This window comes from Urocampus carinirostris, chromosome 13 (genome assembly GCF_059441175.1).
Source record: "Urocampus carinirostris isolate Australia breed hairy pipefish chromosome 13, RoL_Ucar_1.0, whole genome shotgun sequence".
Classification (NCBI taxonomy): domain Eukaryota; kingdom Metazoa; phylum Chordata; class Actinopteri; order Syngnathiformes; family Syngnathidae; genus Urocampus; species Urocampus carinirostris.
Window position 1 is genome coordinate 9746316 of NC_142361.1, and position 18832 is coordinate 9765147.

Below are 18832 nucleotides of genomic sequence, written 5' to 3' on the forward strand. Positions count from 1 at the left end.
AATGCTCGAAGAAGCGAGAGAAAAATGAGCTGTACTTTTAAACATGTCCACTTGATGTCACCAGAGCCAGGTGCCACTCACAAAGCCACTGGAACTGAATTTCTTTCTCATCTCTCTTCCTCTCTCTCATTTTTTGTTGCTCTCGCTTTCTCTCTCTCCCTCCTTGTCACTATCTATCAATCAATCTATCTATCTATCTACTCTGGTCATATCCCTCGAGAGGGGTGACTGACAGCAAGACAAACACATACAAAAACAAACAAAATCTGTATGATTAAGTGCTATACAAATAAACATGACTTGACTTCTCTCTGTTTTTTACTTTCTTTTTCTCTTTATCCGTTTCTTACTGTCACGAAAGGGGCCGGGAGCAGGAAGTCGGAACTCATATGCGTAGACGATCTGTCACTTTAATTAGGAAATAAAAGTTGTCCAACACACAAACGGACCAAAAACAATACAAAACAGGTTCAAAGGCAATCAAAATTACAAACTAAGCATTACTCAGATCAAACAGGCATGAACAGGTTTTCAACAAGGTAAAGCAATGGTCTGGCAACGGGCAGTTTCAAAAGGAGCGTTTAAGTACTCCACAAGCAATCAGTTCAATGCGTTTCAGCCGGTGTCAAGGGGAGGGGCCAGCTGGGTACCATGACAACCGTGCAGGACATGACACTACTCCTTTTCTCACTCTCTCACTCTCTCACGCTTTCATTCTTTCTTTTTCTTTGCTGTCTCTTTCTCTCTCTCACTCTGTATTCCTCACTGTCTTTCTATTTTTCATCGTGTTGTGTTTCCCTATTGTTCTTTCTTTCTTTCCTTACTTTCTCTTTCGTTATTTTTAATCTACTAGTTTGGGCCCCGTGAGGTAATTTTCTCTAGCCTGTTGCCCCTGAGCTCAAAAAGGTTTGACACCCCTGGTTTAGGGAAACCGCTTTCCTTGCTTTGCATGCGCAGTTTAGAATGTTGCCAATTTTGGGCGCGACTTCCGGGTGTGGGTGGAGCGCTCAAACCGGAAATGTCAGCAAAAAGCAACTGCAAGTTTCAAGACTCTCAAAACGCCACAGAGAAACCAAACAACCTTTGCGAAATGGAAACCTAAACCTTCTCCTTTACGAAAAAGGTAAGGCTTCACTAAATGAATGAAACTTTCGGGGGGAGGAGTAATTTAGTGATTAATGTGCGCGTAGTAAACCTCTGTGAAACTTGGAATGGCGCGAAGCTGTGAGACACGATGCTCCAGGCGTTACGATAAACAATTCTGGTTTTTCTTTAAAACAGAAGTGATTCTTTTTCGGGACGCCACGCTTTAAAAAGAGTCTGCAATGTCCAATTTGTGTTTTGGTGCCACTCGACTGCAACGTGACTCATGTTCCTGGAATCACGTTGTAGCACTGAGCCCTCATGTTCGTGTTGTGTTGCCCGGACAACGGAGGAGTAGTCTCCTCCTTGGAAAACTCTTGAGGTTTTCAGGCGTTTTGACTCGTTTTTTCCCCTCTTCCATGAACGGCGTCATCATTATAGTCTAACTTTCAATAACTGGGACAAAAAACCCACTAGAAAGCACTTGTGGGCCGTGCATTTCACAACTTGGCCTTCAGTGGGTTGAATCGATCCATCCCCTATTTTATTTTTTTTAATGGCTGCAAAACATTTACTACAGCTGCAGCGTATATTTTTAAAAAAGCATCAATAATAACCTGATAACATTTCAATGATATTTAGGAAATTAGCCCCATTTCACTCACCAAAAATATACCAAAATAAGTGGCATAAGCCAATAATCAACAGTGTTATTATTATTAATACTATTGCAAGTATTATTATCCTAACTGTTACTAACTGTTATTTTCGCTATTGGTTTCTGGATAATATTTTGTGATAATTAGTATTAAAGAATGAGTAAAACTAATGACTAATCCGGTATTGTTATAACTATTATGATGGTGATGATTACCAATCTTATAATTGTCATGTGACTATTATTGTTATTATTAGTAGTAGCATTATAGGTATCCAAATAAAGTTGGAGCAGAAGACTTGTATAGTCAATAGATGGGTCAAGCAAGTATTAAAGCGTATTATTATTATAAGTATTATCATGGCTATAATTTTGTTGTTATTCTTTTTATCATTATCATCAACTATGACTATTCTCATTGCCATTGTTATTATATTGCTGTCACCTATATATTATGCAAATACATGTATGTAGAATGTATATTTATAAACAAAACAATGAGGTGAATAAATATATTGGTGAAAACTAAACAACAACTAAATAAATGGAGATACAATCACATAGAGATAACTTCTAACACAAAACTGGCATACTTACACAACTCATAGTTAGGGCAGACAAATGGGAGTTTTGACTCTGGGTATCTGGCTCAAGCTCCTATGTATTGTCATTTTAATGCACAGATCAGGACATTTAGCTACGGGTGAGCCTGCTGTATGGGGGCGGCCCTCCTCTAGCAGCAGGTTCAAAGATATTTCATATAATAATAATAATAATAATTTCCTTTGTATTGTCATTCTTTGTTAGAACGAAATGTCGATAAACCTGACGGATAACACACACCACATAACTGGCAGTTGTCACTATGAGCACCAATCCGAATTATTGTTACTATATTAGATACTCTGAGATGCACAAAATCCATCCAAAGAGCTCAGTTGATCAGATACAAGATCATTTATCATGATTGCTCCCCTTTATTGCGTATAAGTGTATCCGTGCTCTTCTGTATAAATCTTATTAAGACTGCATAGTTTCAACCATAAGCTGACCCAAGTAGTCAGGAAACCAGCAGAGGTGAAAGCAATGTGATACCTGACTCCATCACTGTTTCAGATTTTTTAATGGACAGAAGAAAAACAAGAGTGGAGTTGATGATGATTATAGTAGAGAAATGAAACAATCACGTCACATTCGCCAAAGTAAAATAATAAAAGTAATAAAAAATCTTTGGAGTACATGGTTAAGAGCCAGCCAATTGATTTCGGCGGACAAGTGAGCTAAATGTCATACACAAAGGGCGTGTTAATGGATTTAAACTTGCCAACTGAAGTAAGTAAGCTCCGTGGTGTTAGCATGTAAACATTAGCCAAACGTTGGCTAGTGGCTAACAACAACATGCAAGCAGAGGGAAACCCACATTATGGATGTCATGCTGGCCAAAACTTGGAAAAACCCCTGTTTACACAGCATCCTACATCTTCTTTTTTGTGTTTGGATCCCTTAACCACTTGGGTCGTAGGGGCATCAGTTCCTGTGGTGTATATTGGGCAAGTACTGCCTGGTGACGCCCATCCCTCTCCAGGCCAACAAAATAGGCAAACGTGAAAACCAGCTTTGCGTTAAACATGCCTTCATCACAACATTGTTCTTTTGAAAGTATTTTTTTTTTCTTTTGGGCAAAACCAATCTTTAAAATGCTATTTAGATTGGTAAGGGTGTAAGACAGTGGTTCCCAAAATGGGTAGTACCGCCCCCATTGGAGCGGTGAAGAAGAAGGGGGATGTAGGGGAGCGGGGCGGCAGTCCGAAGTCCGAAGTTTGTTTGACGATTTGTACAACAATGTTAGGGCTGCACGATTAACCAAAATCGAATCAACATCACGATGTGACAAAGCGTGGTTTTGAAACTGCAAAGCACTGCGGTTATTTCAAGGTTTTGTAGTGAGTGATAGAGTTTCGGCCAACCACAATTGTTAATGTTCGAGTTTTAAAAGCGCCGACCAACAAGAGGCAATTTTTAATGATAGCACAAGCCAATAAACGCGATTCAAAGTTTGCAAGCACCACACTATGCCACACCCACCGTGTGAGCTCATTGAGTGTCATGGCGCACTCCGTAAACATAGCCCCAGAGTCAACAAACGAGAAGGAAATGAAGCTCGCACCGAAGACATCACTTGTTTGGACCTATTTTGGTTTTGACGAAGCGGACGTGGAACAAAAGAAAACACTAGTAATTCACTGGGGAGCCAATGGGGCGCCAGCCTGCAAAAAGTTTGGGAACCATTGGTGTAAGATATTTTATGAAGAAATCCTTTGATTGACTTCCATGTTGCATTGCTATTATCTCAGCTGTAAAAGTTCCAAAGCTTTTTTATTAGAAGGATCATTTGTTTTCATTCAAAAAATTCAACTCAGGTTTATTTGTATCGCCCTTAATCACAGACATCATCGAAATAAAATCTAGAAAATAAGAGAATGTCAGGATCACACCTTTCTGAGCTATTGGATATAAGTGTGTAATAAGCCTAGATCTAAACGCTTTTAGGGGGCATAGCATTCCACAGCACCAGGGCCAAATGGAGAATTCTCTCAAACATGCGTGCTTCTTCTTGGCTCTTGGGATTATCAGTAGACCAGCATTTTCAAAGCCAAGGCTCGGAGCAGGAACATAGGTCCTGGGCAGCGATGAACAACCACTACAAAAATCTGCAGAGGCACGGGGAGTAAATTTTGGTGTATCTCCTGAAATAAGCATCACACCAAAAAGCCATCGCAAAGTTGAGGAACCACTCATCTCGTTTTCATTTGCTGTTGTACTTTTAAAAGTTTGTCATAGATGCACATGTCCGCCTGGCTATTTTAGTGAGAGGTGGTTTCCTCTGTCATAGGCTGTCCCTTGGTTCCTCGCCAGAGTTGAGTAAAGTGCAGCAAAGCTATGTAAGGCCAGGGCTTTTACGTAACTTCCTCTTGCAACGATAATAATATCATTTCCTGAACGTCATTGGTTTCTCAGAGTTTTTGTGTTCTGAGGAGAATAAGCAGATTTTTTTCAGGAACTAAATGTTTGCAGGCTAGTTCTAATCAATAAAAGTCTTTTTAAAGAAACAAACAATTCCCTCTGGCCATTTTATTAAGCGCACTATCTTGTTGCGGTTGTCGGCTATGGTGGGCCAAAATAATTCTAAAAGTGTAGATAAGAAATTAAAAAAATAGAAATGCTATTTTTTGAGTCTGGAAAATTATTTTAAAACATCTATATACAGTGCATCCGGAAAGTATTCACAGCGCTTGACTTTTTCCATATTTTGTTATGTTACAGCCTCATTCCAAATTGTATTAATTTAATCTCTTATCTCAAAATTCTACACAAATTACTCCATTATGACAATGTGAAAAAGTTTTTTTTTTTTAACTTTTTTGAATTTATTAAAAATAGAAAACTAAGAAATCACATTTACATAAGTATTCACAGCCTTTGCCATGAAGCTCAAAATTGAGCTCAGGTGCATCTTTTTTCCACTGATCATCCTTGAAATCTTTCTACAGCTTAATTGGAGTCCACCTGCAGTAAATTCAGTTGATTGGATATGATTTGGAAAGGCACACACCTGTCTATATAAGGTCCCACAGTTGAGTGTGCATGTGAGAGCACAAACACCAAGCATGAAGTCAAAAGAACTGTCTGTAGACCTGCGAGACAGGATTGTCTTGAGGCACAAATCTGGGGAAGGATACAGAAAAATTTTTGCTGCTTTGAAGGTCCCAATGAGCACAGTGGCCTCCATTATTCGTAAATGGGAGACATTTGGAACCACCAGGACTCTTCCTAGAGCTGGCCGGCCTTCTAAACTGAGCGATCGGGGAAGAAGGGCCTTAGTCAGGGAGGTGACCAAGAACCCGATGGTCACCCTGCCAGAGCTCCAGCGTTCCTCTGTGGAGAGAGGAGAGCCTTCCAAAAGGACAACCATCTCTGCAGCAATCCACCAATCAGGCCTGTATGGTAGAGTGGCCAGACGAAAGCCACTCCTTAGTAAAAGGAACATGGAAGCCCGTCTGGAATTTACCAAAAAGCACCTGAATGACTCTCAGACCACGAGAAAAAAAATTCTCTGGTCTGATGAGAGGAAGATTGAACTCTTTGGTGTGAATGCCAGGCGCCATGTTTGGAGGAAACCAGGCACCGCTCATCACCAGGCCAATACTATCCCTACAGTGAAGCATGGTGGTGGCAGCATCATGCTGTGGGGATGTTTTCAGCAGCAGGAACTGGCAGGCTAGTCAGGATGGAAGGAAAAATGAATGCAGCAATATACTAAGATATCCTGGATGAAAACCTGCTCCAGAGCGCTCTTGACCTGAGGCTGGGGCGAAGGTTCATTTTTCAGCAGGACAACGACCCAAAGCACACAGCCAAGATCTCAAAAGATTGGGTTCAGAACCACTCCGTGAATGTCCTGGAGTGGCCCATCCAGAGTCCAAACTTGAATCCGATCGAACATCTCTGGAGAGATCTAAAAATGGCTGTGCACAAACGTCTCCCATCCAACCTGATTGAGCTTGAGACTTATTGCAAAGAAGAATGGACAAAACTGCCTAAAGATAGGTGTGCTAAACTTGTGGGATCATATTCAAAAAGACTTGAAGCTGTATTTGCTGCCAAAGGTGGATCAACAAAGTATAAAGCAAAGGCTGTGAATACTTATGTAAATGTGATTTCTTAGTTTTCTATTTTTAATAAATTCAAAAAAAGTAAAAAAAAAAAAAAACGTTTTCACATTGTTATAATGGAGTATTTTGTGTAGAATTTTGAGATAAGAGATTAAATTAATACAATTTGGAATGAGGCTGTAACATAACAAAATGTGGGAAAAAGTGAAGCGCTGTGAATACTTTCCGGATGCACTGTATACACACAAGGCTGTTAAGGGATCAGTAGAGTGCAATATATACAAAACTTAAAATAACAACTACCTACCAAACTTACCCAACCAACCTACCTTCTCCACCTTACCATACCTACTTACCAAACGTACCCAACCTACCCTACCTACTTTTACACATTTATAAAAGTGCAAATAAGTGGAAAGTTAAAAAAATATATTAAAAAAACAAAACTTGTATAAACACGTGTAAATATTTATAAAATGAAATATCAACCCTAAAACCAAAATGCTTTTATATTATATATTTTTTTTATACATATATATAAAATCGTCTTTTGTGTTTGTATTTTTGGATTAATCCAATTATGGATTATTATTTGTATTTAGTTTCAAGTTTATGATTTTTCTTTAATTATTTCTCAACCCAAACCTCCCTGTGTGGAGTTTGCATGTTCTCCCCGTGCTTGCAATGAATGTGTAAATGTTCTGCATTTATATAGCACTTTCAAGTCTATGAAGACCTCCGAAAGCGCTTATACAATGTGCTACACACTTTTTCCTTTTACACACTAACCAACCGATAACAGCGTCAGCCATGCAAGGCAACTACCTGCTCACCAGGGGCATTAGGGATTCAGTGTCTTGCCCAAGGACACTTCGACCTCTTGATCCCAAGACGAGCGCTCTACCTCCTGAGCCAATGCCGCTTGCGTGGGTTTTCTCCGTGCACTCCCGTTTCCTCACACATTCCAAAAACATGCATGTCACGTTAAGTGGATGGTCCAAATTGTCCAGAGGTGTGAATGAGCGAGTGAGTTGTCAGTCTCTGCGTGCCCTGCGGCTGGCCGGAAACCAGTTCAGGGTGTCCCCTATCCACTGCCCGAAGATAGCTGGGATGGGCTCAGGCACCCCCGCGACCCTACTGAGGATAAGCGGGGCAGATAATGGATGGATATTTTTAAACCTGTTTTTTTCTTTTTAAACTTATTATTTTACCTTCACTTGTGTGCATATTTATTTACATGTACAATGACATCCCTACATATGAAAATTCTTAGTTCCTGAATCATGCTTGTATCAAGAATTTCCCGAGATGAAATAACTGACAAGTAATTCATCCGTTCCCGGCCTTCCAATAGCATCGCGGGGTTAACTCTCTTCATGCCTTTTTAACTATTTAGTAAACAATTTAGCTAGCTTTTTACTTTTTTTTTCATGCTCTATAGCTAACATTTTATTGTTTTTGTTATCAAGCTAAAGTTTGGCCCTCTTTCTAGCTAGCTAGGTTTTTTTTAGCTTTATATCTGGCTATTTAATTGGCTTTTTACTCTTTTAGCTAGATATCTAGCTCACTTTTAGTTTTTTACTCGTTTACCTTTCTAGCTAACTATTAGTTTCCTGTTTATCTATTAAGCAAACCATCCAGCTAAGTTGATAGCAACTGGGTGCCCTTCGTGTTAATTCGTAACAAAAAGTAGCTTTCAGCTTGAAAAAGGTTGGAGGGCCCCTGAAGTAGAGGTATACATTATATATTTAATTACATTTTGGAATTTATTTTTGAAATAATTTATCTGATAATTTAAATAAAGAAACCAAGAAGTAAAACATCTTTGGGCCAACATGGGATGTTTCCCAAGATTGTATTTAATTGAAAAATGTTCTGTTCTTCCAGGGAGAAAGCTGCAACCTCCCCTGGTGGCATGCTAAATGCTTAGATGCTGTTAGGAGAACCAAACCGAAGATGCAGGGGGCCATCGCAAGGGTGTGTGTGGTTGTCGCTGCCATTTTGAACCACCCTTCGCTCTTCCCACAAGAGAACTCCACCGTGACCGAGCAGGAGGAGGACCGAATGGCACGCATGCGGGAGTATGCCGAGAAGCTAGAAAGGGAACGGGCCAGGCTGGAGGTGGAACTCTTGTCAGGGGATGGGAAGGAGGACAACGACAACGATTGTAAATGGGAGGAAAGTTACAGTTGGTATTTCTGGGGCACAGTGTCCTTCATGGTTTTCTTGGTCATCGAGATGGGCAGGGTGGTAACAGTGGAGTCAGACATGAAGAGCCCCGAGGACGAATGCGAGGCACTTCCAATACTAGACAAGAATATGTTAAGCAACTTCTGCGACCGATGGACTTACAGCTTGTCCCGTGATACTGGCAGGGTGAGAGATTTTGCGGAAGGTTTTGCTGACGACCTCCTAGAGTCCCTCAGGAGCCTCTCAGATCGAGATTTGGACATTGAGGTCGGGGACTTCATTGGAATTGGAAGCATGTTCGAGTCGTGGCAAGTCCGGAAGCCTCCTTCATGCGATCTGTTGGTGCCTTTATCTCCACCAGATCCACTGGACTTCTGTGTCGACCTCTGGTGCGAAACCTCGAGTGACGTACCCCCGGACAGGCAAGGCTGTGGCACTGTCCGAGTGAGCCGGTTACCGGACCCTAACAGCGGATGTCTGTGCAGTTCTACCTACCTGGGAGAGGACATGTTGTGCTTACTGCATGGTAAAACCGACGCGACGCATGTGGTTGACCGCAATCTAGATGAGCTTCTTTGCTTCAAAAAGACTCCATTCTTGGCAAAAGATCGGATCATGAAATGGTTTCAAGTGTCCCTCACCAAAGCATGGGGACAAATCTCTCATAAATATGATTTTGAGGTTGCGTTTCAAAGACTGGATGCGGCAGGCGCTCTGAAAGTCCGATTCTCTTCTGGGAAAACAATCACGGTGAACATCATCCCAGCCATCCAGCTGGTGGACACAGACGCTTATTTGGTGTCTCACTTCCCCTCTGACAGTAGCGAACTTACAGACCCGTACTGGCCCCTCTCACTGGCCGTCTATGAGAGGAATCTCCTAAAACACGTCGCCAAATATTTACCTCTACACTCCTGCCATCTGCACTGCCTTCAGACAATCACCTTCCTGCACAATAAGCAGAAGACCCTCACGAGGGCCACCGCCTTGACTGACTACCATTGGAAAACTGTCCTGTTGCATCTTTTGCTGCTCCGCAAACCGATGGCGTGGACCGCCGAGCAAACAGATATTAGGCTGCGAGACTTGCTCTGCTTCATGCGCGACAGACTCCGGGAGAAGAGACTCCATCACGTTTTGATCGGCAACAGTAACGTGCCCTCTGAGATCCGGCTCCCGGAGATCATACGCAAGGCAGAACCGGTCAATCTGTTTCGCAGCTTGGTGCTGAAGCGGGAACTTCATGCGGCAACGGTGCACCACCTGCAGGAGATGTTGAAGAACGCAGCAGTTCTATAAGAGTACACCCCATTTTTGTCATATAGTGGGGACTCGGATTACCAGTAATCTTTAACAAGATGGTATACCCCTAGCATTTATAATGTTTTTGTATTTATGACGCATATATTGACGTGTAGTGCTGTACCTGCACCTTATGAACAACATTTTTTGGGACACTATTTACCCTCCATGTTGAAATTCCCCCAAAAGGTTTTGGTCATTCTGCTGTGCAGTGTTTTTCATAAATCCTTATTCTGTGCCCAGTTGAATCCGCCAAAAATGTACTTTTGTAGTCGTTTTAGATCAGGGCCGTCCAAACTTTTCAGAAAGCGGGTTAGATTTGGTAGGCGGAAAATGTGTGATGGACGAATTTTCAGTCTGTCATTCTTTTAACCGTTTTTAATAAATTCAACCTCTGTGAAAGGTTTGCAGTGCTTGGCGATTAGGGTCGGGGCCTTGTAGCTCGCCCTTGTAGCATTTACTCAGACTCGCAAGGTCTCTTAAAGAAGTTCTGCTTCCAGTTGATTTTTATTTGATGACAGAGGCCGGGGGCCAGTAAAGAATTTGATCATGGGCCATACCTTGCCCCAGGGCCGAGCTTGGGACATGCCTGTATTATATAGAGCAGAAGGGAGGAGCAGGCTTCTTCCATTTGTGCAACAAAGTTCTTTAGGACTGCACCGGCCTAAGCAAAGAAGCAACATGATGGCTAAGAGGCCCTGCTCACGTTTTTCAAAACAGTAATTGTAAAAGCTGCATTTTCACTTTATGCCCAAGTGTCCCAATAATTTTGTCCATATTGGTGCACCATTCAGTCAACGATCGAAGTCTGAGTGGATATTCCAGAGGATTCAGAGGTGTTTATTTAATCCACTTTATGAGACAGGGTTACTTTAAGATGTCGCAAGTATTAACCAAACTGCAAAATGTATTTCATTGAACACTAAATAAACAAATAGAGGATGGAAAGCAAACTACCTCGTTTTGAAGGCAGCTATCACAATTTCATGTCACATTTATATTCAATAAATAAAATGACATGCCTATTTGCCTGGGAACTCAACTTTTTTCAGGACTGTCGCAGAACATTTGAATATTGCGATAAAGTTCTTTATTTTCAGTAATGCAATTAACAAATGTATTACATTTCAAATATTACAAGTCCTTTGTTGTTTTAATATCGCTGTTTATGGCAAAAACTTGTATCTCATGTCAAAATAGGGTTAGAATACCATAAAGAAGTATAATAGTAGGCTCTTTGACTAGTTCTGTAAACTGAGTGGTATTTTTTATTTGCATTAAGAAAATAACAATCATATTTTTTGAGACAGTCTTTTGCGTGCTTGTGCAATCCGACCAGTCTTAATTACCTTTTTTAATCATTGGTGGTATGCTATATACTGTAGTTGTCGCCTATTGTTGCCTCCAGACCAGGGGTCTCCAACCTTTTTAAGGCATAGAGCTAATTTTTGTTAGTCCAATGGGCACCCATTTTGATTTGCATTTTTAAAAGATGATGGCTTGCTAAGTTGCTAAAAAAATAGCTTAATATTTAGCTAGAAAGATAAACAGGTAAAAAAATAGCAACCTGTAAGAGTAAAACGCCATCTAAATAGACAGTTAAAAAGTTGAAAGCTAGATAGCTAGTTGGAAATGAGGCCAAAATTTAGCTCAATAACTAGCAAGTAATATACATTTTACCTTACTTGCTAGTAAGCCATCTAGATATCATGCAAAAATGTAAAAAGATAGATAGATAGCTTGTTAAATAGCTTAAAAATGGGAGGAAGATAGCTAGCTACAAAGCTAAAAAGGTAGCCAGATAACTAGCTAATAAAAACTTTACATAATTTTCACATTTGCTTTATAAAACCCAACTTATTAACTGGAATTTAGTTTGTTGTAGTTTCTGTAAAATAAAACCATAAAAGGACAAATCTGTTTAAAACATGAATACGTTTTAATTCCATTCTCTTAATTTCTTAAAAATATTTAACCATACTTTTTGTGTTCATGGAGCCCATGAACTGGAATTGATTTATTTTAATTTCAAACATAACTTTTTTACTGTTATTACCAGGTTATATTTTAAAATAGGGTTGGATAGGCTCAGTCAAGCAACAACAAAATATAAATTTCCTAGAAAATCACAATGGCCCAGCACTGGGGAGCTATTTTTAGAACAGGTCTGCGGACACCTCAACTGTTCTTAGGGGGCACTCTGGTGCCCACAGGTACCACGTTGGAGACCCCTGCTCCAGGCCGTAGTCGTTGTGTTTGAAATCTTTAAAGGTCTCAAAAGGATATTATGGATTATTCAGCGTCTCCTAGTGGTATAATACCTAAATTCATTAAAAAAAAAAACATTAATTTAAATATTAAGCAAGCATACACTATCATAAATGTACATTGTTTAACTAGTAGTTCTAGTAACGAGCATATACAGTATTTTGGATAACATGAGCTTCACCTAGAGGGAGTTGACAATTGTCTGCTATCTTGCTGCTACATGTACCTTCAAGTAAAGAAAAACCTCATAAAAGGCTGGGCAAAAAAAATGAGAGGAAAACGGAACAGTTTGGTCACTTCTGATCTCCATAGTTTGTATTCTTCCTTTTGCTTTCTGCACTTGTTTTGTGTTGCACTACACAAGTGACATCTAGTGGTCAGATCATACCCACTGTCACTTTAAAGGAGGCCCTGTTGGTTTCTGACAGCTTTGTAAAACATGTGCTTCTTCCACCGGAACCTCATCTCAATCTGGGAGCCCGAAGCTACAATCTTTTATCATTATTCTCCTGGATTTCAACTTTTACATTTTGGAATTGTCCCAAAGAGTTTTGAGTCCTCAAGCGAACAGATTGTATTATTTTACCACTAGATGTCGCTGTATTGTGAAGTCAGACTAAAAATCGAAACTAAAACCACATGGAAGATTCAGTGTCTAAAACGCATCATTATTCTTCGCCTTTTACACGGTTTTTGTTTTAAGGGAAGACCCTTGGCAGCAAGATAACGGAAAATTATATCAGCTCCCCCCTTGGTGAGCTTTATGTTACGTAAAATAAACACAAATTTCTTGACCTGAAAATGTATAAAATAGTTCATGTATTTTTCCTTATTATTCGAATCAATTTAATTTTTTTAAGGTGGCGTGCATGATTTGAAGTGTTCTTCATAAGTCAATAGATACAATTTAACCATGTATTAACAATGCACAAAAAGGAGCCTTCATGCTTTATTTCCCTCTGCGTCTATCTGCTTTTATCAGAAACCTTCGGGGTGAAACACATTAGGTTCGAAGAATGAGGGCTAGGGGAGTGCATAAGTAGCATGCAAATGGTGAAAGGAATAAGAAGCCATCAAAAACAACACCAACCCCAAAAAGATAAAACAAGTTATTCAAGTCCATCCAAGAAATGTGCTTCCTTGCACATGCATCATAAATGAGCTAAGGGTTGCAATCATGACTTAGCCAGTAGATAGCGGCAGAGAGTAAATTATTCCATATTCTGTATAATTCTTAATGGTTGTTGTTTTTTTTTTTCAGCACCAGGAAGCGCATAATAGTACAAACAATTCCTTTATCTTCTGAACCTTTGGGTACTGTAGATACTGCCCAAACACAGTAGAACAAAGTTTTTTATTCAGCAATTTGTAATGCATAGTATTACAATGATTATTGTGGAAAACAACATAGAAAGGTGTGGTTTGGTGTTATCTCTACAGGCCATAGTCAAAGTTGGGCTTGCCCTCCAGGTAAGTCTCGTAGTATGCTTTGTACACATCCACACTGTGCCCGCTGACTTTGACAACGGGGTCCTTTGACATGAGCTCCACCCATTTCTTCAGCTCTGGCGCACTTTCTAAACAGCTGAAGTTAGAAGGGAATAGTCGTTACAATTTACCCATCTTCCACACTGAAAATGAACCTAGCACGATTGATGAACATAAGGTAAACATATGGCCCATATGGTTTAATCCTGCCTGCTATAAATTTCTGAGCATGTCAGTAAAAGAAGCAAGTCTCTAGCTATTTTATAACGTAGGATTACTTTAAATAAATACAAACCAAATGCACTTTATCACCACTAGAGGGCAGTAAAGTCTTAAAAGATCTGATGTCCAGAAAAGGCTCTATCCGTGTTAGGGACTATTTTGTGAACAGTTGTTCTCTGTGATGGACAATCATAAAAACAGTCCTGAAGGTAAGCGAACAAACCCTTTAATGACATTAGTAAATGTGCTGCAACTCGGGAGTTGACATTGATGCACTTGTAAATGCAAAGATATGGCAAGTTTTAGGAGGCAACAAGTAGACTGTAAGAGTACAATGAGAAAGAGTTTGCACGGATCATTAAAAACAAGATTTATCTGCTTTCATGTTGAGGACAATATTAAGCACTATTTTTCTCAGCTTTGGTAGGCCCAGCCTGGTAGATGTATCTGATGTTTTTTCCTGTTCACTGCTAGATCTAAACATTTTTTATTTTTTTCGTTTTATTGACTTCAAAACAGTGTGACAATTTAGTACTCATAGCTCCCACTTGTATTTGTTTCCACTGGTGAGTTGGTTCAGATGTAAAGCTGCATTTAATTTACCTTTAAAATAAACATTTTGTAAACACATTCAATGGCAAACATGAAAATATTTGTTTCCGTTGTTTGTAAATAAATGTGCTCATAAAAGTTACCTTTTCATCAGTGATTAGAATTTGTTGGTTAAGCTAAATGATAAAAGCCTAGTACTTAAAAACAAAGCTAAATATTTGGCATAGACTTTCTTTTACTGATCTGGCCCAGCTGAGAATTTTAGGTCTGGATCCGACCCTGGAGCTTAACTGCGTTTCACATGCCTGGCAGAGTGGTTTTATGGGTTTGATTGACAATGAATACCAGCAAATAAAACAATGATTTGATCCCGGGCTATACTTGTAACAGGCTAACTCACTCATTCAATCCAAAGGCCTCCAGCCGTTCAAACCACGGCCACATCATGTAGTCGGTCATGTTGACAGAATCTCCACCAAAGAACCTTGTCTTTTTCTTTGCCAGGTCCTGGAAGATGTAAAGAACAGTGTTCAGAGGAACGTGTTACAAAGGAACATGTTCCTGGAACGGAATTACTTTCCTCAGTAACAAGTACTGTAACACTTTATTGATAACAATTTTGCAACTCAACTGTCGATACCACATGACACAATCCTTTGCTACTTTTTATGAGCAGGGTAAAGTTTTCTCCTTCGCTCATGAAACGACATGTGGCACTCGTTCCGCCAGCAACACCGAATACAACACTTATGGAGAGTCGGCGTGTTTATATCTGGATAAGAAATACAACTGAATACAGTAACGGGGGCATCATCTCAAGCACATCGTACGAAAACGCTTAATTTCTCCTCACTGATATTCTGATATTCTTCTTACTATATATGCTCACATCCAAGCTATACTTACATCATTAATATCAAATACTGAATTCAGGGGCTCAGTTTAACCACATTAGTTTGTGTGTTATGGTAGCAAATGGTAGATAGTGTGGGAAGGTGGGCGTGGCTTATAAAAGGAACAACAAAACCAAAAGAGTAAATGTGAGCACAGAATTTTCTGATTGTTGGTCATTGAATTTGTAAAACTATTTTTGCAACACATCATGCCTGGAGAAAAAGAGAAAACATCTTGGACATTACCCAGGACTTGAGAAAAAATATTAGAGTGGTTTGAAGACAAAAGACAATCAGTATCAAGTGTCTTGGCTGTTAGTTTGCAAGCTTTCAAGATTGCACAAGACAAGAAATATGAAGGCTTCAACGGGTTAAAGTACACATTTTCCTCTATCTAACCAGCTTTAGAGGGTCTGCTTCAATGCGAGTATATACAGTAATTTGTAAATAGATAGTTAATTCCAGAGTCAAGCGCTACTTTGGGGTGTTAATAATCCAGGGGGAGTGCAATTACTTTATAAATGAAGTAACTAGTAAATGTAACAATTTTTTTGAGTAACTCGTCCAACACTGGTAACACAGATAACCATCATTCTTGAAAATCAACGCACACAGAGAAATTGTCAACAAACCTCGCTTAGTTGATTGATTCTCTGCTTTAGTTCAGTATGAAGTCCGGACACATCCTCGCCTTTCAATCTTCCCAGTGGGATCTTGTAGGTTAATGGTGCAATCTTTCACAAAATTATAATTTCCGTTTTAATACAACAGTAGGGACCGATACGTTTTTGTTTCTAAATTAGGCTGGGTGACCTTTGCAAATTTCTCCAGCAGCATCCTATGCTGGGCTTTTCCGAACGGCGAGTCGGGAAGAAGCTTCTTCTCAGGATAAACTTCGTCTAGGTAGTCACAAGTGATGGGAGACTCGTAAATCACCTCTCCCGCCGGCGTCTCTAAGGTGGGGACTTGGCCCAGAGGGTTTTTCTCCAGGAACCAATCGGGTTTGTCCCTCAAGTTGATGTTGACAATGTCATGCCTATAGTACAATGAGTAGGAGGTCATAAAAATACGGTTAAACTTTGGTTTGACATCTCATAAAAGGGGGTGACTCACTCACTTGATCTCTTTAGCATTCAACACCAACCGGGTCCGCTGGGCAAAAGGGCAAAACCTCATGCTGTACAGTCTGATGGAGCCTGTTGGCACGGGCCCGGGCGCAGCACAACCTGGGTAAACAACAATGTGGAATGAAGGTCATTTTCAATTATAACAATAAAGACACTGTTGGGGCGGCAGTAGCTCAGGAGGTAGAGCGATCGTCTTAGGATTAAGGGATCCCAGTTTGAATCCCGGCTTGTCCGTGTTACATGTCGAAGTGTCCTTGGGTAAGACACTGAACCCCCAATAAGCAGGTTAGCGCCTTACATGGCTGCACAGATCAAATGTGAAGCACAATGTAAAGCGCTTTGGGAAGTCATTGACTTGAAAAGCGCTATATAAACGCAGATCATTTCATTTCTCACACCTTATTTGTTGACTTATTTGGGAATTTGTGTTTCTGCTAAATGTGATTTCACGACTGTTACAATGCACAACAACTTGAGCCAGTCCCCAAGCACTACTTTGTAAATATTCATCCTGATACTGTTTTCTCCTTGGTTATTTTTCTCTTTAAATATTTTATTACGTTTTTGTAGGGAAAATCCCGTGCTAACTACTGAGATTCTTTTGTGTGATCCATTTTTCTTTGTCATGTAAATGAATGTACTGTTGTCTGATTTTCTTTGGATATACTAAAGATCTTACATCATCTTTGGGGTGTTCTCGTGATCAAGCCGGACAATTGAGTAATCGTATAAATAAACAGACAGACACACATTTTATTCATCCCCGTAGGGAAATTCACAATAATGAATATTTTTCTACTGTGTTCAGTCATACTTGTTTTCAGCTAGAGTGTTTAAAGACAAGGTTTTGCAGTTTTTGTGGAGAATGCAAACATTATGTCATTGTCAAGTGTCTGTGCTGTAAAAACAAGGGGTACTGTATTGTATTACCGTATTTGAGCGATGATTTATCAGTGGAAAAATATTTACACATTTGCACAACATTGGACTCTAACATTTGTCTCTGGGACTGTGAGTAAAAATAGTGTGATGCGATGAGGAGATCAAGGTTCTGACAGACAAGCTGAAAGAGGGTGTCGCCATATGCAGGCAATACACAAAGAGGTAAGTATTAGTTTCAGGAGCGAGCAGCAGCAAGTCAACTGCAGGAGAGAGAGTGGGAAAGGTGAGATGGCACAACATTCATTTGGACAGGTAACTTAAAATTAGTTTTATCTGGTTATATCAGTATCAGAAATATTTTATTAACACTCCACTTATTGAAACATGAATATTTTGTTTGTTTGTAAATGATTCAAATTGAATCCTTTCTTCCGGCGCCGTCACGAATGGCAGCCACTCCAGCAGCTCCCGTGTTATTTTCGATTGTTCTCGATTGTTCTCAGCTCAGGGATGCTGCTGGAAATGTGAATTTCCCTTCGGGGATGAACAAAGTATCTATCTATCTATCTTTACCAGAAATTTTAGCGAAGCAGTCAGCGTAGTCTGTGCAGCCATGACTCGACTTTAAAAAATGCTGAGTCACGCCAATAGATTTTGTTTTCAGATTTCCAGTTGTGCAAATCAAGGAATCATTGTTGCTAATACCAGGTACATAAACCACAAATAAAAAGAAATTCTTCCCTCTGTTAAAAACATTGTAGTACTAAAGAAATTCCTTTAAATCTCACCATGTTGGTTTAGTTATAATGTGAATTTCCCTGCGGGGATGAATGAAGTATCTATCTATCTAATTGCACCAAATTAATGGCAAATAATATTTTTGTATTTTCTAACCAATGGTTGGTAAATGGCTATTTTAGGGGAGCAGATACTTCTTTATTCAAAAGTATGCATTTTAGTGAACTCTTGCGAAACGAGGCGCTGTTCCTCAATTCAATTTACAGCGAGTTGGCAACACTCGTACACGCCCATGAATTACCAAAATGATTGAATGACTTTTGCTCATTGTGATCAAATCATATTTTCCTTGTATTCCATATTTAATCCTGTGAGGGATTGCCACATTTTGCTTTCCAGAAAGAAGTTTTACGTCTCTCACAAAAAGACAATACAGTCACCTATCTTTCGAAAGCACTCGTTTGCTTTAGCTGGGCAAGCGAACCTCGGTTACATAAGGATATTTTTGCCAACCATAATGGAATTCTTACCTTTGAAGACACACTTTGCATTCGCCATTTTTTGCAGTCCAACAATTAAGTTTCTTAGAGTATTTGTTATACGAACCAATCAAACCTTGCAAGGAAAGAGAAAGAAAACCTTACGAGGGCTGGTCATATAATATTTTGCGTTCACTTCCGGGGAAACGCACTGGCCAATGAAAGTTGAAGAAGGAAATGGGCGGGGCGCTGGCTGAGTATTTCACGTTGCCAAGGA

General features: G+C 39.9%; 2 protein-coding genes across 2 annotated transcripts; one reads left to right on the top strand and one right to left on the bottom strand.

Annotated features, from left to right (window-relative positions):
• Positions 1 to 715: 715 nt before the first annotated feature.
• On the top strand, positions 716 to 10929 carry itprip (inositol 1,4,5-trisphosphate receptor interacting protein). The gene is made up of 2 exons (XM_088351311.1): positions 716 to 1123; positions 8302 to 10929. Exon 2 carries the CDS (start codon positions 8371 to 8373, stop codon positions 9901 to 9903), a length of 1533 nt encoding a protein of 510 aa, XP_088207437.1. The 5' UTR covers positions 716 to 1123; positions 8302 to 8370; the 3' UTR covers positions 9904 to 10929.
• Positions 10930 to 13509: 2580 nt separating this feature from the next.
• Positions 13510 to 18759, bottom strand: LOC148353693 (glutathione S-transferase omega-1-like). The gene is made up of 6 exons (XM_088351312.1): positions 18607 to 18759; positions 16447 to 16555; positions 16143 to 16365; positions 15962 to 16063; positions 14837 to 14943; positions 13510 to 13759 (listed from the first exon to the last, which is right to left on the bottom strand). The coding sequence occupies exons 1-6, from the start codon at positions 18632 to 18634 to the stop codon at positions 13609 to 13611; spliced, it is 720 nt and encodes a 239-aa protein (XP_088207438.1). The 5' UTR covers positions 18635 to 18759; the 3' UTR covers positions 13510 to 13608.
• Between the last annotated feature and the right edge of the window lie 73 nt (positions 18760 to 18832).

Bases quoted from the DNA above. Each gene is read 5' to 3' on its own strand.
- itprip (XM_088351311.1), top strand. From the start codon at position 8,371: ATGCAGGGGGCCATCGCAAGGGTGTGTGTGGTTGTCGCTGCCATTTTG.
- LOC148353693 (XM_088351312.1), bottom strand. From the start codon at position 18,634: ATGGCGAATGCAAAGTGTGTCTTCAAAG. The intron at 16,556-18,606 runs GTAAGAATTCCA...TTGTTTACCCAG, and splicing joins TGCAAAGTGTGTCTTCAAAG to GTTGTGCTGCGCCCGGGCCC. The intron at 16,064-16,142 runs GTCACCCAGCCT...ATTTTGTGAAAG, and splicing joins TGCTGGAGAAATTTGCAAAG to ATTGCACCATTAACCTACAA.